Here is a 21,174-nt window from a genome sequence, read left to right on the forward strand (position 1 = left end):
AGTAAGTTGGCTTTTATATAACCTCATGAAATAGTTCAATAGGCTTAATGATTAAAAGACATTTATGTTATATGCTTTCGTTTACTTTGACTTATCTGACAAGTGAGAAACATTTTAAATTATTAATGAAGCTTTTATTCCAACCTACTAGGTAGAACAGAGAAAATATTACAAGCAAAAATGAAAATGACATTTTATTAATGTTTAATATAGCAACATACTAAATGACACATTTAGTATACAGTATTATGATATAAACTAAATAGCTGAAAACAAACAAAAACATCCTGATGTTTACTGTCATTTTAAAACAAAAAAAAATTTTTAAGGAGAAAATAAGGTACATATGGGATTATCTGAATAAGATTATTAAATAAAGCTTAAATAGGAATTTAAAGGGAAATCAAAGTCTTAATATAGTGCAGATGCATAAGAAACTCATAAGATACACGAAAAATAAATTGATACAAAATTAATATTTACAGGCTGAAAAAGAATTAATGTCGACGGTATCTTTATTTCTGAAAATAATTTAAACTGAGACCGATTTACTTACCCCAGCTCTGTCATGCCATCTACAAATTCTTTTTTGCTAAATTCACATTGGGTCGCTGCCCTGAATTTCCATGCTATAACCAAAACGCTGATACTGGCAGGGTCTAGGCTTAAATCATCACAAAACTGTTGAATCCCATCAATTCCAATTTTATTTTCATCTTGTGGGTCTATAGTTAAAATTAAGGAAAAAAGAATTATACTATTTTGAAAAGTATGACTAAAATTGGTTGTTAGAATCATACGTCTGCTACATAGTTCTAACAAGATTGTTACAAGTATATCAATAGACAGAATGCAATTATCTACTACATGTGAAAGATAGCAACAAATAATTTATCCAGAAAATACTCTTATTTTTAAAGTCTAGGTTTCTGGGATGTAGTGGGAAAAAAAATCATTGAGACTTCTTTAAGAAGACTTCATCAAGAAAAATTTAATGTCCCTAAAGTAAAATAAAATTCAAGTTCCCAAAATTTTAGTTTGCCCAAAGGCAGATTGTTACAAAAATACTGCATTGGTAAAGCATTTATAATATTTTAAGTTTTTATCACAACCCCACCAAAAGATTCATGTTTTTCTTTCGAAAGTGATTTCATTTGCTACAGCTCTAATGCTACTGTACAATACTTATTTTCAAATCACTCAGTTTATGCATCCATGTTTAATAGCTTAGAAATTCAGGCTTCTCCTGCCCTTCATATCTGGTTTATAAATAAAATTAAGAAACTTAGCATTTCCTCATTAGAAAATCAAATAGTAAAATCTATTAAAAGAAGAATCCCAGCAAGGCCTCCCCAAACTACATCTAGTAATTTCAGACACATTGTGTGCATCATAATATATGATCATAACATATGTGTTAATTCTGTCAGTTTAGAAGGTTCAAACAGAATACTTATAGCTCCTTTGCTTAAATAAGATAGTGATAAACTTCTGTCATACAAATTTTAATTTTGGTCATTTAAGTTATATATAATGCATTTTTATATCTATAAATAAAAATGTTATATATAAAAATATATTCTGTAAATATAGATATAAAATATATAAATTAAAGAAAGATTGATGATTAAATGAATGAAACCACAGTTATCTTTTCAACTCTATTTTATTTATATTATTTCAAAAGTATTAGTGAGAGAACAACCGCAGTCGTGGGCACACAGGACAGAGGTTCTGTAAAACATTCTCACTTGCCTTTCTATTCAATTCCATGCCCTTAACATTACAGATTTTTAGGATAATAAAAAAATTGGTCTACAATGCTCTCATCTAATAAGCGATCTTGATGAATTTCATATACAATATTATTTTAAAGTAATGTTGGAAGCATTCATTTGTATATATTAAATGCAATAAGCAACATTATATTTGTGACTAGTCTTTGAACAATATATTTATTTTTAGAACCCAAAATGATTTTACCATGTATCTACTTTAAGAGACTAGAATTTCATGGATAATATTAAATAATGAAGGGATGGAGCTTAAACTAAAAAAAAATGACAATTTTCACTTATATAAAAGTATTTTTTCAAAGGCAGCTGCACATATTTGAATAATTTTTAAAATCTGCATAGCATGACTTACAAAATTAGCTCAACAATTGGCTTAGCCAAAAAAATTTAAAGCACACTAAAGCTTAATTATAAATAATGTTCACTTTTTCGAGAACTACCAGTACAAATCTTTTTTTAACCGTAGAATATGTTTCTGAACCAAGATTTTTTTTTAAAAAAAGGATGCAATTTTCAATCTATGCTTCAGATCTAAAAAGACAGATTAAAAAAGTAAAACATGAAAATAATAAACAAGACTTTAAAGCCAAGGGAGTTATTCTGTTTGAGTTAATACTTGTTTAAATAAGTTTTTTTTTTTTTTAAAGTTTTGGAAATATAAAGATTAGCCTTAGAAACTTTTAGAAAAAAATAAATCAACTCAGGCAACTCTAAATCTTGCTGCCTCTCCCATTACAGCGTAGACTTGGCGTCCGATATGAAATGTGAAAGCCTGGTGAGTGATTTGAACCTGTACCCCTTCATCATGCAGACTGATTTTTGCAGTATGACCCTATTTTGATATGGAAAGCTCCCTTCCAGGTGCTGATTTCAGTAAAAATAACAATCGTCCCCAATGTCCAACACAAAGTTTTCTTTAGTGAGAGGTTGTCCCAAAGCTCATGCAAGAACTGAAGCTGTTTCAGAGTTCCAACACCACTACACTGTCATAAGAGAGGGCTGGCTTTTACTGGTGTGTCAGAAGTATTTTTTATGATTTGGTACTGTTCTTAAACAACTTTCTCACTACCAATATCACAGCCTCGATGGAACTGCTTGGAGCAAAAACACTGTATTCACAGGTGTAGCCACCTGGCCACGACACTATGCCACTGAGGGCTCCCCTGCCACTGGCAATCCCAGTGACAAGAACTGACTGCCAATCAGACTTTAGACCCCTCTCTTCTCATCCCACCCCTCCTCTATATTGATTAATAGTCACGGTTCCATTTAACTGTTGGATTTTGCAGCTGCATATCAGGAAGAGTAGGAACAGCATTTTGGAGGTCTTTTGAACACACCATCAGGAATTCAAGAAATGGAACACTGATTCTGTTACATTCCCTAGAGATGGAAGCAAGTTCTCCACCACCTGCCCTTGTCGTCACTGTCACCCTTACCTTTGTACCTGTTATACAGCTGCTCCAGCTTCTTCTTGTCCACTGTGTTTCTCATGGATTCCTTGTGGAAGGAGTCTGGGTTTTGGAAGAAGTTGTCGGTGGCCACGTCTAGTTTCCACTCATTCTGTGTTAAGCAGTAGATGGCAGTTCTTTCGCCAGCCTGAGTAAATGCCATAAACTGGCGGACCTTGTCCTTCTGAGATGACTTAAGCTTATGCTTTGGGATGCAAAAGAAGCAGGAAAGCCAATGAAGCCAATCCAGAGGTTTGTTTCAGCATTCTATTACTAATGCCTATATTTTAACTGGACTTAGTTTTTTTCTTGTTGGGTGACTCAACTTCACTTCAGAATTACAGGAAGACAAAGGCTTGTTCTTCATCAGTTAAAAAGACTGCACAGTCTTCTGAAAATTGAAACGACAGCATCTATATAGCAACAAATATGCAAAGGCTAATCTTCAAAAAATTATGAGACTCAATATTTTACACAAAACACATTTTGATCTCTACCCAGTTCAATTTGCATGAAGTACATTTTTTCCTAAGTCTCCGTAAAATCCCTCTTTAGACACACATGTAGCCCCCTGATGAAGTAAGGCTGGGTGTGTGACCCAAGGTCTGAGCATATCATTGCCGCCCACCTATAAGGTTCTCTTTGGCTTCAATTAATTTCAGGCTTTAATGAACAGGAGGAAGGTTTCCCAGTTTGGAAACATCTTTTAAAGTTTTTCCCAGTTTAAAATCAGCAGAAGCACACAGATGAAAACATACACATATAATTAAGCATAGTGTTAAAAATAATTTACAGAAGTTCCAAAAGCAGGTACAAAAAGCCTGTCACAACTAAATGAATATGATACTAATAGCAAGAATGTCTGTGCACATGAGACAGAAATAAAATAGAAAAATAGGGCAGAGGCTGTCGGTAGGTAGCAAATAACAAAACTGCCAAGTAACTGTACTATATATAGTATATAATGAAACAAAATACATCTTAACTTCCAGATATAGGATAGTAAAGTTTCTATTTATCTAGGGTAACTTGATGAAAATGACACCAGAAATAAAAGTGATTTACTAATTTCTATACATCAAAATGGACTCAATCTACTAGATACTAAGGCTTCACATATAATGTAAGGGGGAAATTTTACTTACAAGAATTTATATTCAATCTTGTTTAACAAAAAAAAGATGAGACAATTTAGAGAAACCCAAAATAAAATATAATTTACAAAACTATGTAAATGGAGAACAGGATATAGATGAAGAAATTGAGAGGAGGGAAAAGGAAAATTAGCCAGCCAAGGATAAGATACAGACACGCATACCACAAACAAGAGCTGAAAGTTAGCTGAAAATTAGGCTCCGAGCTTCCCAGTTGCCAAAGCAGGGAAAAAACAGGCCTAGTTTGGAAAATCTGCTTTTATAAGACTTTAAAACCTACCAGTGGCCCCGAAGTGGCACAGCTCCTCCTGGCACTGAAACCCGAAGGAAGCGTCTCCTCCGGCCGCTCATGGAAGGGCAATGTGCAACGTCCCCTTCGTACTAGACTGACTGCTCTCGCAGATGCCAGCAATAAGCAGCAGAGCAAGGCTCCCAGAGCTTTTCTTTAAGGTATCCCTCCATGCACGCTGATACCAAAATAGCATAGTATAATTCAGCAGGAACATAGACAATGCAGTCCAAATACACTGCTCTCCAAGCATGGTCTGGGGACCCCAGGGTCCTGAGACCTTTCAGGGGCTCCATCATGACCAAACAATCTCCATAATGATTCCAAGCCACTCTCTGCCTTTCTCATTCTCATTGGTGTACCGGAGAGGCTGCCAGAGGCTATACAACTTGTGAGATCACAGCAGAGTGAACACAGAACATCTGAGAACCTACCTTTTATTAAGCTAGACATTAAAGATATCTGCAAAAATGTAATGTAATGTAAATATGCAATGGGTTTATTATTATAAGTATATAAATATTTTTAAACTTTCCATTTTAATTTCTTTGTTTTAAAAAAGATTTTATTTTTAGAGAGAGGGGAAGGAAGGGAGAGAGGGAGAGAAATATCAATGTGTGGCTGCCTCTCGAGCACCCCCTACTGGGGACCTGGCCCGCAACCCAGACATGTGCCCTCACTGGGAATCCAACCAGTGACCCTTTGGTTCGTAGGCCAGCACTCAAGCCACTGAGCCACACCTGCTAGGGTCCATTTTAATGTCTAATATGGTACATACCGATGGCTACTATCCACATAAACAAAAGATATTTGGAGTCCCAATAATTTTTTAAAGTGCATAGAGGAACTGGGACTAAAAAGTCTGAGACCTGCTGATCTAGAGTAACACAGAAAATTAGCATTTTGGCTACTTAGAACAAAGTTGATCATTTGGGGGCTTGGGTCCCTTTGTCATCTTATAAAAGTCACAGATCCTCCCTCCAGGAAAACACATGGTACACAGATGTACATGTAGTTCTGCATAAAATTTCAGGCTTTTCACAGAATGTTTAAGCCCATCTACTGGTTCCTCAGAGGACAGGGGAAGGTGGAACTATGATTAAGAACTGACAAGCTAGCTGAGGAGCCACTGGTCTCTGTGGTGGCTACTAAACGCTGCCATTGCAATGAAAGCAGCCATAGACGACATGCAAGCGAGTGGGCATGCTGTGTATCAATAAAACTTTATTCAAAAACACAGGCAGCTAGCCTGTAATTTACAATCCTGATCTATATTCTAGGGGAATACATGGAATACTCATAAATATTCTATACATTATTTCCTGAAATTGAGCCTTTGAAAAGAACTAGAGAAAGAGTTTAAGGAATATTCTCCACTAAGATCAAATTTAGCTAAATTAGGGCAGATCCCATAAGTTTTGATAGTAAGCAGACAAAAATAAAGCTAGTATATTTTTATGAAGTTGATAGCCTCCCCAAGGGAGGATGGGCAAAGCCAAGGGTTACCTCAGCAAACTTAAGATAGAAACAGATGTTCAACCTCAAAATGGTACACCATTAAAAATAACCATGGTATATTTATTATGGAAATTGCCATCAATGCTAGGTTTCAAAATTTTGTCATGTTGTAAAACAATATTTGGTATATATATATATACACAATGAAATTCAGTCATAAAAGGGAATAAAGTACTGATGCTATGATGTGGGTGAACTTTGCAAACATGATGAGTGAAAGTCAGTCATAAAAAATCATGCATTGTATGATTCTATAAGGCAAGTCCATAGGGACTGAAGCAGCTTGGTGGTTGTCGGGAGCTGGGCTGAGGGGAGTGGATGCTAATGGGTGTGGGGTTTTCTTCGGGATGGTGAAAATATTTGGATAGAGGTGGTGGTAGCACAATGTTGTGGATGCACTAAATGCAATTGAACTGCACGATTTTTAATAGTTAATTTTATGTTTCATAGATTCCACCTCAAAAGAAATCCAAGGTAGCACACCCTTGGAAGCTCCAAGATTAATCAACAGAGTAACTAACTGTCAGGTAACCTAAGTGTTTAACCAGCTTTATACAACTGATAGATCCACAAGGAGTATATGTTGACAGACAGCTGGAAGATATGATGATGCCTAATCTTGAGGTACTTTTCTTGTTAATGACCTCTTGAAGCCCTTCCTTGTATGTGACAAAAAGTTATAGCAACAGTCTGAAGGGGACTGTTTTGCGAAAACTCTAGAAAAGGAGGTGCAGGAGTATATCCACACAGGCCGCACAATGTGGTCTGAATTGTTACTGTGCTAGGTGACAAAATGGGTGGACCTGCAGTTAGAGAAATAAATAAATCCCTTTTCTATCTATTCCAAGTGCCTGATATGTCATAAGACAGATCTTACAACCTTGAACCTGTAAGTGGTATAAAGGTGCTGGTTCTGAAGGAAAAAGAGGCGCCATGGGCCTAGGCTTAGCCCATAACATGTCTCTGACGAGAATGAAAAGGAAGGGAACTATCATTAAAGTTGCACCAATTTGACGTCACCCATTACAAGTTTCTCCATAAAACAATAGTGATTAAAACAATCATCATTAATCTAAGTCTAAAGACTGTAGGTTATATTTGCAAACTGCAAGTTGCAATTAGTAGGAAAGGGAACTGGCATAAAGCTGTCTAGAAGAAAAAGCCTTAGAAATGAAAAAAAATTAGAGAGAAAAGAAGTAAGCTCTGGCCTATTTAGACAAGATGAAATCCATGTAAAATTAATAAAGGTCCATAAATTGGCAGGACCAGGGCCTACGCTTCAAGCTCTGATGGCCTTCACTGAGACTTACCATGCCAAGACAATTAAATTATTAATGGTAGCTTTTAAAGGGGAGGGGGGATGGCATTGTCTATGTTTCATTGTTTTATTCTGGTAAAATGTACAGAATTACTGAAATAAAAATCTAGACAATCCAGGAGAAGGATAAAATAAAATCTCCAACTTATAGAAAAAGTCTCAAATACTTTAACTGTGACCTTGTTAAAATTGCTTACATAATCTGGGCACCAAGACTGACCATGCATAAAATGAAAAAAGAAAAAGTTATTCTTACAATGCCCTTCCACTTGATACAGGAAATCTTCTCTTAGGATCAACTTACTAGGGGCTGCCAGGGCAACAATAGTTACCACATTTATTATATAAACTTGGTCACTTTGACTCTATTTCAGGTGGGGGGAGGGGGAGCATTGGTGTTAAAATTCAAGTGTTTCCTTTCATACTCATGGGTCTCCAACCTCTGCAGTGGTTGCACAGTCCTCTTCTGCAAGTTAAGGTCCTGCCCACCTAGTCGCTTTTCCTTAAGAGCTGGAGAGAGTGGTCTCTGCCTGCTGAGGTGGGCACACCCCGCCTGGGCAGTGCAGCTGCTCCACTAAGCCACCAAGTGCCTTCTGGCTGCACTGCTGGTTCCTAAGACCACTCTGTCTAATCTTGTTTCTCTGACATGCCCTTCTTCATCTCCTTCTTGGCCAATCTGCCCACCCTCAAGCTCTGTCCTCAGGCCTCTACTCTTTCCCCTCTGGGCCCCTCCCACTGGCCTTCCCATACCATTAGGACAAAGACTAACATTTTCTTCCTGTGCCCTGGAAGACTGAACAACCTGGTTCCAGCTCCCTTTCAAGCTTCCTGCTGTGTCACGTTTCCGTGGCTCTCTGTGGTTAGACAGGCAGATTTTCCAATTCCTGGAGGATGCGATCCCCTACCACCTATTCTGTTCTTTCCTCCTGGAGTACTGCACACACCTGGCTGCCCCTCCCACCCCACTCATTCTTGAGAGTTCAGCTCACATGTATTACTTTGGCTAAACCTTCACTGCCTCAGCATCTGACACCACTCACCTACCCCACCACCTGGGTTCCTGGAACCTGTGCCACTCCCTGGCACTTATCACAACTGTAATAAAATGGTTGTGCTTTTAGTGCTTGTCTCTCCTGCTAGGACATCAGCTCCATGAATATCCCAGCATCCTGCATACTACCTTCCTTGCACAGAGAAACGTGAATTTACTGAATGAGTGATGAAACCCATCGACTACCATGGTTTCCACTACATTTAAAGTAATTGTACACTTACAAAGTAATTGTGCATTTACAAAGTAATTTCCCAAAAGGTCTTTTCTGAGCTCCATATCTCTATCTCCTACCAGCTATATGATCCCTCTATTTCCTCCTTATTACTATATTGTCTTCCCACACAAATCTGCACTTCCCTCTATATTCCCCATTTTGGTCAATAACATCACCATCTGCTCAGCTGTCCCAGCCAGAAACTGCTGAGTCCTTTCTTTCCTTTAGTCTCCCCTTCTGAACAGCTCTGTAAAAGTCCTCACCTCTCCCTCCTCTCATCTCCCTTATTCCTACAGACAATCTTTGGCTCAAGTCTTCAACTCTTATTCCCTAAATTATTACTATAGTTTCCTAGCTGGTCTCCTTGCAGTCCTGACCCCTTCTGATCCAATTCCTATTCTCTTTGCAAACGGCCTTTTATAAATAAAATACAAACATGATCAACTCACACACAACCCTACTTCCTAAAAACCTTCTATGGTTCCCGTTATATCCTAGATAAACTCAATACTCAGCATCTAATACAAGGCCCTGCTTGTGTAGTCCTGCCATTGTGGACCCTGAACTCCACATTCCAGCCACACTGAATTACTGGCAATGCTCAAAGGCACTGTCTTGTCCATTTCACCTCTGACAGGATGCTGCGTCTGCTCGGAACGTCCCTCCCTTCTAGTTCACCCCGCTGCTCGAGCTTAGGTGGAGCACTGGTCGGAGTCCCCATGCTTGCTTGCCCTGTGCCCCCATCCCGTCAAACCAAAGCGCTGCACTGAGGTCACCGCGCAGATCTCGCCCTGGGCCGTGCAGGTTCCCACCTGCGTGCCTCCCCAGCTCCAGCAGCGCCCACGGCAAAGGAGGGCGGGCCGCGACCCCGCCGCTCCGGTGACCTTCGCGCCCAGCGCTCCCCGGCTCCGGCCCCCCGACCCGGGAGCTCCCCCAGCCCCGGGTGCGCAGGAGGGGCCGGGCGGAAGGCGAAACTGCGGGCCACCTACCATTCTCCCCGGCGCTCCCCGCTTCTCAGCGGCCCAGCCGTCTGCGCAGGAGCCCCAGCCGCCTCCCGCTCCGCTACAGCCGCAGGGTCCTAGTCCTCGGCTCCCGGGACACCCGCCCGGGGAGGGGCCCAAGGGACGGGCCGAGGGGAGGGGCCGAGGGGAGGGGCCGAGGGGGGGGCGGGAGACGCACAGGGGAGGCGAGGACAGGTTCCCGACGGAACTCCAACTCCCGGCGTGCGCCGATGCTCCCAGGGGCGTACCAGGCCCAGGCCCCGCCCCCTCTCAGCGCCAACGCTCTAGCGCGTAGTGGGCCCGCTGGACCCGGGCGCCCCGCCCCGTCCCCGCCTCCAACTCCGACGTGCACTGCGCAGCCCAGGGGCCATGGTGCCCGGGTCCCAGCTCTCTCCTACAAATCCCAAGGAGCACCGCGCCACCCGGGAGCCGACTGAATCCTTGCCCACCCTTTTAAGGGGGCAGCTACCTGCTCTTGGTCGCGTCTGCAGAGACGGCGTTCGGGAGACGGGGGGTCGGGTGGCTCGGGGAGACTCCGTACCCGACCCGGTCCCTGTTCCTGCCCCAAGGGCGGTCCCGCCGCTTGCGAAGGGATGCGGTACAGCCGATTACTTGTCCGCCCTTGGCCTCCCGGAGCCAGAGAGCCGGACCCAGGACGCGCGGCGTCCGGAACATCCCGGTGAGCGCTGTGCAGGATCCTGCCCGAAGTTCGGACCCTCGGGGCTTCCTCCTTGGGTCTTTCCTCCCTGGGTCTTCCCTCCCTGGAGTATTCCCTTCCTCGGGTTTCCTTCTGGGCAGGGTCTCCCCCTCCCGGAGGTTTCCCGTTCTCTCCTCTCAGACTCGGGCCTTTCGGATCCCAGAGCCCCGCTCTTCATCTCTCTTTCTGCGCGCCTGGCTCTGCGGTATGTGAGGTTGATGGTTCAGCCTTTTTCACAACCTCTCGTACAGACGGGTGGACCTGGCAGTGGACCCCAGGATCGTGGTTAGGAGAGTGTGATGCGGCAGGGTTGCGAAGTGCAGTCTTTATTGGTAAAGCCGGGGAAGCCGCCGGAGTCAGCGGTTTAACAGCTGGCTGGGTTTACAGACCTTCTGCCAGGGTGCATTCTAACTTAGGTGTCAAGGTCTTATTGCTGTAAGCAAATAAACGGGGTCCCGCAGAAGACCTAACGCCGTTTGCCGACTGTCCTAGACCATCTCCCAGGAAAAACAGGGAGATCTCTCTCATCTTCACGCACCATAAACCGGGAGGGGATCCGCTGTGGATCCCTTACTCCTTCCCCAGAAGGGCTGTTCTTTGCTCTTCCTTTCTTATTCCCCCACGTCCGCAAGAACAAATGCGGGTCACTGAGCTCCAACCTTCCTCGTAGGCCCCGTGTCTCAGCTCTTTTTGGATCTCACCTGATAGCGCCTGAATAAATGTAATGGCTATTTTAAATACCCATTGGGGACACAAGCTCTGACATTCAGATATTATTAGATCGTATATTGATCTAGGTATAAGATAGCTCAGCCTTTTCATATTTACACATTTTCCTGATTATTCTTTGGATCAGAGCATCTTACTGGTTCCAAATTTCTCTTGTAATACTAACTTTTTAGAAAGTAGTGTCTCCGTGATTGGATTCCTCAATGGAATATTTGTGGGGTTTTGTTTTTTTTTGTAGAATTTAATTAACAATTATATGCCTTAAACATTTTTAATGTCCATAAGAATTTTCTTTCATTCCTCTCTCCCTTTCTTTCATTCTCCAATTCTTTTACTAATTAGATATGAATAAGCACAAATTGTATTTACAAGATAGTAAGTGCTTTATTTTTAATATACTTTACATCATTCAACTTGTTAAAATTTAAAATATGCTTATTAAATCTTCCACAGATTAGATTAAGATTATTTGTGTTGGGGAATTTCCTCACTAGACCATTCCACAAGCTCCTCCTTTGTTGCCTGTTAAATTACTGTTTTTTGCTGAACCTGAGAGTGTTGGTATCATGAAGGAATTCTTTTACATATATATTAACTTTAGCTTTTTTGTTTTATTTAATATTTTATTTATTTATTTTTAGAGAGAGGGGAAGGGAGGGAGAAGGAGAGGGAGAGAAACATCAATGTGTGGTTGCCTCTCATGCACCCCCACCTGGGGACCTGGCCCTCAACCCAGGCATGTGCCCCAACCGGGAATCAAACGGGGCAACCCCTTGGTTTGCCAAAGGCTGGCACTCAGTCCACTGAGCCACACCAGCCAGGGCAAATTCTAATTTTAAACAATTAAATAGAAATAATCCTTATATTTTCATTTTTCAGAGGAAGCAAAGTAACTGGTACTGGACTCCCCTGTTCTTGCCACACCCACACTGCTTGTTCCGGAATTTCCTACACACAGCCCAAGCACCAGGTCAGTACCCCCCACACCTGGGGCTCAGGTTCAGCTGGGTGAATGGGGCTAACATCCTGGCTTGGGCTGTCTGGTGGCAGAAGGCGTTAGGATTTGTGGGACCCTGTTTATTTGATTGGCTACAACAACAAGACCCTGACACCTAAGTTAGAATGCAGCCTGGCTGAAGGTCTGTAAACTCCCTCCCTGCTGTTTTACTGCTGATTTGGGTGGCTTCCCCAGCTTTACCAATAAAGTCAGAGCCCAGCCCAGGGGGACTCTGCCAGGCACACAGTGGCTGCTGAACTAGTGCAGTGAATAAACTACTGTAGGTGCGTTCTCAGCAGTTTCATCTGGTGAATACGCAGCAGTGGGTCTGGAAGGCCCTGAGGAAGAGAGATGAAGGAGCCTCCTGTGGCTGCATGAGGAGCAGGAGGCTGGGCAGCAGAGCCGCAAGGTTTTCTGATTTTAGCCCATTACAAAAAACTGATAAAAGAGTAGCTGCTTCAGTTCTCCTCCATTGACTTTCCCTTTCCCTGAAGGACTCCTTAACCCTAAGGCTCTGGGCTCTGGGCTCTGGGGGCCTAACAGCAGGTGCCTAAAGAGATAGTTTTCTCAACCCTGTCGTCATGATGGAGCCCCCAGTCAGAGGTGTACGGGAGAAATCTTTCACTTTAGTGACTTTGCTCTGAAAGAGCCTAGTCTGAGACTACATTATTATGCTCTGTTTTTGAGCTTTTTATCCAATAAATGATATGTGACATTTCTGAATTGCTAAAAATTCTCTGTAGAATAAGACTGATGAGATTTGTGTGTGTGTGTGTGTGTGTGTGTGTGTATGTAAAATGACAATGAATTAGAAGTATGGGAAGTTTTTTTTGAATAGGCTTAATGGTGAACCCATTTGCCCTTTTATTTTAAATCATGTAAGACATTTATTACAAATACTTTTTTTCTGCATCAAATAATCTCATCAATTTAAAAATAAGTGTTGAGATTCCTATTCTGCATTTATAAAAACCCATTTGAATTTGATAAGTTGGGGAGATATATTTTAATTAATGTTGGGATAGAAACGTTTTCAAGTAGAAACTTTCGGGGAGGGGTGGTGCTCAAAGTATTTGATTTTGCTATTGTGCTAAGTGAAAAGTAACCTTAGGTTTTACTGTAGCTGAGCCAGCCTGAAAACCTTTGGCTCTGTTTTAGGGCATTTTCTAGTTTTTTTAAAATATGAAAATATATCACCCCTCTGCAATGCATATGGTGATCATTATATGCAGTAAGGATGTAGTGGGAAACAGTAAACATTTATACATAATTTTTGAGGTGATTAAATTCACATACAGTTGTGAGAAATAATGCAGAGAAATCCTGTACACTCTTTGCCTAGTTTTCCCCGGTGGTCGTCCTTACAAAACTACAGTATAAGCAGGACATTACAGTGATGCATCCCATCCGGCTTATTCGGATTGCACCGGTATGGCCTGCATTTGTATATGTGCACATGTCACAGTCTGTACAATTCTATTGTACGCATAAGTTTGTGTGGCCCTACCACAGTCAAGACACAGAACATTTCTGTCCCACAGGGTCCCTCCTGCTATCTTGTTATAGCCACAACCACCTCCTCACCCTTCCCTGACCCCTGACAACTGCGATCTGTTCTCCAACTCTACAGTTTGTCATTTCAAGAACAGTGTGTAAATGGAGTCATACAGTGTGCATGATAGGCTCTCCTCACTGAACCTGGAGACTGACTCCAGGTTCTATGTATCAGTAGTTCAAGAAATAGAAACTTTAAGAATTCATTATAAAAACACAACAAATCCAAAATATTTCTTAATGATGATATATAACAATAATAAAATAACACTGAAACTTAAAATGTTTACCATTTACTCAAGAAAAAGCATGTTAGTAATCCATAGGATTTGATAGCCAAGTATGAAGGAAAAATAAATAATTTCAGTTTAGGTTGATGATATAAGCTTATTTCAATGGAAATATTAGTTTGTCTACAACTACAATTCTCAAAGATTTCTCATAAAAATTAATAGCTCCCTTGGGTATTATGGTTTAGAAGGATAGCTATTTAATTTCAGGGACTTGCTGGAGGAAGGAACCAGAAATGAACAAAGGGGTGCTATTCACACACAGACTGTGCAGTGGATTATTTTTCTGAAGTCTGAAATCCATAAAAGAATCACTTTGGGACAGGGGCGGGGAATGGAATGCATTAATGAAGCATTTGGAATTTCTGTCTTGGTTCTGAAAGGTACTGAAAGTGTACTTCTGAAGTGACAATTCAATTCTTTCTCTCTTGGAACAATAGAAGCTTAGCAATTAAGTGAGTCATTAAAATAACAACTACATTGCTAGGTGTGACTGTGATTGGTTAATCGGTTATTTATTTTTAAGGTGGGAACATTTACTTTAAGTTGTATTAAAACTATAACAAACAGCAAGTTCTCATTTATCCAACCTTATTAAGAATTGAACTGTTCTAGGTAAGTGAATTCTTGTAACATTAGGAGCCAAAGTATCTAAAAATGTATTGAAATCGAGCAGTTTTCTGATTTTTTAACCAGAATATAGTCTTTTCTTCGTGACTTTTTTTATTGTCATTTTCAACATTGGTGGCTCTTCTGGTCTCCAAAGAGGTATTTTTAGGATCTGCAGAAGTGCTCGGAATGGTTCAGCCCTACCCCAGGTCACCTGGGCTGCTGGTCTTTGGTCACTTCTTGTATTTCTTTTTCCTAAGCTCTGTTTTGTCTCCACTATCTATTGGCTGCCATTTCTTGGTTTGGTCAGAATTCTATCTCTAGAAATGCCCCACTTTTATTTTTGCTGCATCTAATCTGCTTTGTTTGGGAAACCAGATTAAAGTGATTACAACTGGGATTATCAATGAAATTAAAGTATAGATTAATATTTTAGTAAACAGATCCCCAGGTAGGGGAAATATTGGTATTTTTGACAGTTGAATAAGAATTCTTGACATGATAATCCATTGCATACGGCTCTTAAGAATGATTAGATGGTGTATATGAATGTTTTGTTTCCTATAAACTGTAAGTCCTGTGGAAAATTGTGTTTTCTTTTTTGGTCTAACTGCTTGGGCCCAGTGAGCTCCTAGATGCCAGGTTCAGTGCATATTTTTTAAGGTGTATCTCACTGGCTTCTCTTGCATTTGTTACTTCTTCTTTCTGTAGTCTATTTTACTGCCCCTCAGGTCATTCTTTCCTAGTGACATCACAGCTGCCTCCTGCTCCTTGATAACACTTCCCCCTGGGGGAACAGCCCTGTGCTCTGCTTGTAACAGTCCGGACACCACAGCGGCAGCTCCCACTGCTGCCTGTACCGAACCCTCCAGCTCGTCCAGTCCAGGGCTGCGTCTGTGCTCAGGTGCCGGGATAAGTTCGTACATGCTGCTTGAGGCCTCCCTAAAGAGAGAAGGAGAGGAAGCTTGAGTTCGGACGATTGAAATGTTTGAATGTTTTTAAAGCCCTAGAGATCCAGATGTGATTATATTTGGAGATTTTTTTTTTCTGCCCTTGCTATCTTATTGGCACTTAACTATAGAATTAACTATAGACTGACTTTGGAAATTTAGCAAAATTCCAAGTGATTTTGGAAAGCAAATGATATGGCCAACAAGCTAATAGTACCTCAAAAGATGTCATTTCTGGAATGATTTAGAGCATGTTTCCCACAGGTGGTTAACTGATCTATGAATTTTCTGGTCGTTGATACATGGAACCTCTCAAATAGAAGTGATTTTGTCTTTTGTCCTTGATAAATTTAGTAAATACATGAGGCTGAGTTTTTCTTTAAAACTATTTCCTTTAAATTCAGACACAGCCTTTAGTCTCAAGTCTTACCAGGCACATACTTTCACATTCAGTATTTGATTTTAACCTAGGTGCAAAAAATAGTTCAGATGTTAATATAGAAAAAAAAAACAAACCATTTTCTTCAGAACAGTGATAGTTTTCTGGATGTAACTATTTAATACTTTAACTTTGATTTCAGTAATAATGAATCATCATTCAACTATATGTGACAATAAACCTTTCTTTCCAGCTGAAAATGTTTATCTAAAATGCAAGCTCAGCTTAGCGGAAATCTTTGGACTGCCTTGCTCTGTCCTCTAAAACTGGATCATGAAGGTATTGGAAAAACATTACTTTTGGATGTTGCTTCCATTGCTTCATTTGATAGCAAATGCTGCGGAACATGAAGAGGTAGCAAAACATGCCATCAAGCTGCACCGAGGCAAAGGGGCAGCTATCACGCAGAGGAAGCAGTGGGTCCTAGATGGCTGCAGAAAGCTCTCCGGCCTTCTTCGCCAAAAGGCTGTAGTTCTTAACAAACTGAAAAATGCAATCAGAGCAGTGGAAAAAGATGTTGGCCTTTCGGATGAAGAGAAGCTCTTTCAGGTGCACACATTTGAAATTTTCCAAAAAGAGCTCAACGAAAGTGAAAATTCAGTCTTCCAGGCTATCTATGGACTCCAAAGAGCCCTGCAGGGAGATTACAAAGACGTGGTGAACATGAAAGAGAGCAGCAGGCAGCGCCTGGAGGCCTTGAGAGAGGCTGCCATAAAGGTTAGTCATCTCCCACTCTGAGCTAGAAGGTGGGGGGGAGGAAAAACGCAGATGATGCTGATGCTTCAGCAGATGTGGTCCGTTAAGGGCTTTTGTTCGTAATGATTAAACACAGAGAAAATCTCTAGTGCCTACGAGCAGCCTTTGCTTTGCATGGTATCTTAGAGTAGTTACGTTTTATCACTTCCAGAAGTCATTCTCGAATGCCTTTCTGTATTGTGAAATACCTGGGTTATTAAAATAATTACCGAAGTTATCCCAATAAACTGATGCAGAAATAAATATATTTGTAACAGCAATGAACATTTTCCGTTTGTAACAGAACACCTTTCTGTGTGAATGTTGATTTGCTTCAACAAAAATATTAAAATTGGTTTTAAACAAGTGTATGTATACATTTGAATTAAGGATTTTGATGAAGTATACTTTTAAAATGAGAAGAAACTACTGCTGTATCAGATGTGATATTATTTATATGATTTTTTAAAGCCATCATTTAAGCCATGTATTAGGTGCCAGGTACTTTAAATATATAAAATATAACTCCATCTTCATAGAAAGCCTATGGTATTATTACATAGCTTAAAAAGTAGAGAAGATACAGACTTATTAAACTTTCTTTACCAAAGTATGGCATTTTGGGTACAAATACAGTCATACACCACATAACAGCGTTCTAGTCAACGATGGACTATATGGTGGTGATCCTTGACTTTTCCTAATTGCCTAGAGCTTGAATTATTCATTTATGAGCAGGAACATTTAACAGAGAGAGAGTATGGTGGTTGGTGTGGTTGGGCCAGATACCTAAATGGAAGTGATATTTGATTTATTTTTTAATAAACCCCACTCTTTATTTCTTACAAATGAATAGGAAGAGACAGAATATGTGGAACTTCTGGCAGCAGAAAAACATCAAGTTGAAGCCCTTAAAAATATGCAACATCAAAACAAAAGTTTATCCATGCTTGATGAAATTCTTGAAGATGTAAGAAAGGCAGCCGATCGTTTAGAGGAGGAAATAGAGGAGCATGCTTTTGATGACAATAAATCAGTAAGTAGCCTTCCAGAACAAGTTCATCTTTACCTGTGGAGCTACTTATTGAAAGGATGTGTTGTTGAGATTGTTTGCATGTGTATTTTTAGTGTAGTTTGAAAACAAGGACAAAACTAAAACACTTCTGTGTCAAAAATAGTTTGGCTTGGTCTTGCAGAAGAAGCACTCTAGTTTTCCTTCGTTTTCTTCTCTCCTTCCATCAGTCGCCCATTAGAGGCCCAGCTTTCCTTCCCAGCTGTGCCCTCAGGAGGACTGGGACTCTGGGTTCAGGGAGCCTTGCCTTGGACGGTTGGGTTTCCATGCTGATCGTCCAGGGGAGCCAAAAACTCCTTATAGGAAATTATTTTCACATCTGAAGCAGAATTTCAGACTGCTGACTGTTCCATGATCAGGATTCTTTGGGGAAAAAATGAGATGAATGCTGAAAATTGTGAGTCTTGGAATGGACTCAGAAATGGGTTAGGTAATAAAAGCAGATTAGAGCAAGATCAGATAAGAAAGGAGGAAGAATGAAAAATGAGTGAAAAGTGTGGGGTGTTTTTAAAATTTTCTAATTATCAGATGGAGTATTTTAAGGGCTATGACTTTTTTTAAGGGATCATGAGTATTTTAAGGGCTATGACTTTTTGAAAGAATATGCCCGTGAAAGTAAAACAGTCATGCCCTTCATTCCCTGCTCCGCAAACGCCTCAGTACTCCCAGGGCACCGGGGCTTTCCCCTGCCAATCAGTCTCCAGCTCTTGGTGGCACTAGCAGGGTGTCTGACAGTTCCGTGCAGTTCTCACTCTAGCTGGGGTTAGCGCAGGCCCTGCAGGTCAGGGCTCAGTCCAAGACTCCTCTCCACGGAAGTCACCAATCCCGAGTACCAGGTTGTTACCCTGGAGGATCCATGTTCCTCCTTCTTGAGCTCCATAATTTGCTAGAGCAGGTCACAGAACTCAGGAAAGCAGTTTACTTTCTAGATTACTACGTATAGGATAGAGCTCAGAAAGAGCCAGGTGAAGATGCGCATGTGGCAAGTTGTGCGGAAAAGCTGCGGAGCCCCCTGTGAACCCCATACCTGAGGGATTTCCATGGAGGCTTCATTATGTAGGCTTGTGATTAACTCTGTCTCCAGCCCCTTCCCCCTCATGGAGGCCTGGGTCGGGCTGAAAGGTCAGCCCCCTCATCACATGCTTAGTTCCTGTGGTGACCAGTCCAGTCCTGTGGTTATATCTAAGGCCTTTCCAAAAATCACCTCACAAATATCCACTCAGGCAAGGTGGCTAAGGGCTTCTCAATAACAAGATACTTCTTTCACCTCTATCGTTCTGGAGCTATTTCAGGAACCAAGGATGAAAGACCAAATATAGCAAAAGATGTTCCCATTGCTCATTGTTACTTAGGAAATTACATGGGTTTTGGCAGTTGTGAGCCAGGACAGGTGGTGAATACCAAATATATATTTATTATTATACCTCACAGGTCCACAACGTGAATTAGGTAAACTAGGTATTTAGAAGTAATAGAAATTTTCAATACTTCCTTTTTTCATTGAAATTTTTTTCAAATTCATACTAACAAATATTTGTTGATCTTTCCTCACATCTGACAGAATACCAAAAACATTCCTATCATTCTTCTCTATGAATTTACTCTCTAAAAATTGAACTTGAAAAATGCTAATTACATAATATTGGTTATTGTTACAGGTCAAGGGGGTCAATTTTGAGGCAGTTCTGAGGGTGGAGGAAGAAGAGGCCAATTCAAAGCAAAATCTCACAAAACGGGAAGTGGAAGATGACTTAGGTCTTAGCATGCTGATTGACTCCCAGAACAACCAGTATATTTTGACGAAGCCCAGAGATGCAACAATCCCGCGTGCAGATCACCACTTCATAAAGGTAGTCTGTCCGTCTGCTCGCTCTCCTCTCAAAACCGGGCTCTGGGGTTAATTCCCACTAAATCCCCTTCCCATCTTCTGGTATACATGTCAAGTGAGATCGAGCTTTATTTTCTGAATATTATATTAGAGTATGTATCCTTCCTCCTAACAGAGAGATTTTACTAGAATTCCCTACGCTTTCTGTGACTTAAAACATTTTCTCTTACTTTTTACTCTTTTCCCTGTAAGAATAAAGCATTTTAATGTTTAAAATGAAAATTAATTTTGTTTTGAGAGTTTTGAAGACTTTTTGTGTTATACGATGGGATTAAAGCTTCAGCTATCTAAAACTGTTTTCACTAAAATAAAACATTCTTCTGAGGCAGAGAGTTTTGGCTAAGGTATCACACATGGCTTTGTTTGACCTGGGGGAGGGGAGGTGGTGCAGTGTGAGAACTGTCTCCCTCAGCGGGGACTGGCGTTCCAGACTGAGGGACTGAGCTGGATGCAGCTCTGTGGACTCTAAGGAAACCATTCAAGTAAGAGGATATAAAATCATTTAAAGACTTGAAAGTTGATGGTTATATGGTTCAAGGTCACTGTTTGGATTTGGACAGAAATAAGGAATAGATTAGATGTGACGGGACCCAGCCTGCTCAGGGAAGGCAGGTGGGTTCCATATAAATTGTCAGGTCTCTAACAGAGCTCCCCGACACTGGAATTTGTACAGGAAAAGAAACTCAGGCAAATAACCTACTCTTAGAGATGGTGCCAACACAGACAGGCTGAGAGGAAGGTAAATGATCTCCAAGGGCTCTGTGAGGGGCTGGTCCCCATATCAGTATTCTTGAGTCAATAGATAAAACTTAGCAGATGAATTGCCTTCCTTAGTTATGGCTGGAATGGCAACTGGGAGGGGCTGAGTCTGCAAAATGAACACATTAGTGCCCTCTAAATGGGTGGGGTCTCCACTATGAGTTTCTCTCTCTTTTTTTTAACCTTTGTAATTAATATATCATTTCTGGAGAAATATTTTGAGGCTATATGAATATCCTGCTTCTTGCCAAACTTTCACCAGGAGTTTTAACACCCATTGATGATTCTTGCCAGAATCAATTATGACTGTGATGGTTATATTGACTTTGTGTGGCAGGAAAACCAATGTAGAAGGTAAGTTATATTAGGACACCAGCTCTAAAGATTTCCCAGACTAAAAGACTAAATGGAGTCCTAGTGTTCAGAATTCTTAGGCTACTGTAAAGATTTTGCTAAAATCGTTAGACCCTTAGGAACTAACTTCATCTACTCCCAGAATACATTCTGTTTTCAACTTCTCTGTTGTACACAGTAGTAGTAAGAATTTTCTCCTTTCGTTTCATTGTTTGTTCTTTATTTCCATTCAGTGAAATCAGGATACTATCCTGTCGTGCTTTTTCCATCAACCAGACCTTTCTTGCCAACTATTATCTTAAATTT

The 21,174-nt window shown here is 40.8% G+C and overlaps 2 protein-coding genes across 6 annotated transcripts in view; one reads left to right on the forward strand and one right to left on the reverse strand.

Annotated features, from left to right (window-relative positions):
* Window positions 1-9,925, reverse strand: part of DCUN1D2 (defective in cullin neddylation 1 domain containing 2) — a 35,939-nt gene extending 26,014 nt beyond the window's left edge. Inside the window, 5 exon segments of the mRNA XM_054565889.1 lie at window positions 557-725; window positions 3,236-3,452; window positions 4,682-4,765; window positions 4,767-4,868; window positions 9,784-9,925. Coding sequence (XP_054421864.1) covers window positions 557-725; window positions 3,236-3,452; window positions 4,682-4,765; window positions 4,767-4,868; window positions 9,784-9,786 — 575 coding nt within the window. The 5' untranslated portion in view covers window positions 9,787-9,925.
* A 311-nt stretch (window positions 9,926-10,236) lies between these two features.
* The window catches only part of TMCO3 (transmembrane and coiled-coil domains 3), a 45,040-nt gene continuing 34,102 nt past the window's right edge, over window positions 10,237-21,174 (forward strand). For 4 of the 5 annotated variants that reach the window (XM_054565893.1, XM_054565890.1, XM_054565894.1 and 1 more), the window contains exons 1-5: window positions 10,237-10,474; window positions 12,101-12,191; window positions 16,254-16,777; window positions 17,652-17,831; window positions 19,526-19,717. In XM_054565893.1, coding sequence (XP_054421868.1) covers window positions 16,334-16,777; window positions 17,652-17,831; window positions 19,526-19,717 — 816 coding nt within the window. In that variant the 5' untranslated portion in view covers window positions 10,237-10,474; window positions 12,101-12,191; window positions 16,254-16,333. The remainder of the gene's footprint in view (window positions 10,475-12,100; window positions 12,192-16,253; window positions 16,778-17,651; window positions 17,832-19,525; window positions 19,718-21,174) is intronic. The other variant, XM_054565891.1, reaches the window with a different exon arrangement.

This window comes from Pteronotus mesoamericanus, unplaced genomic scaffold (assembly GCF_021234165.1).
Source record: "Pteronotus mesoamericanus isolate MK-2021 breed Mesoamerican mustached bat unplaced genomic scaffold, CSHL_Meso_final contig_169, whole genome shotgun sequence".
NCBI lineage: Eukaryota > Metazoa > Chordata > Mammalia > Chiroptera > Mormoopidae > Pteronotus > Pteronotus mesoamericanus.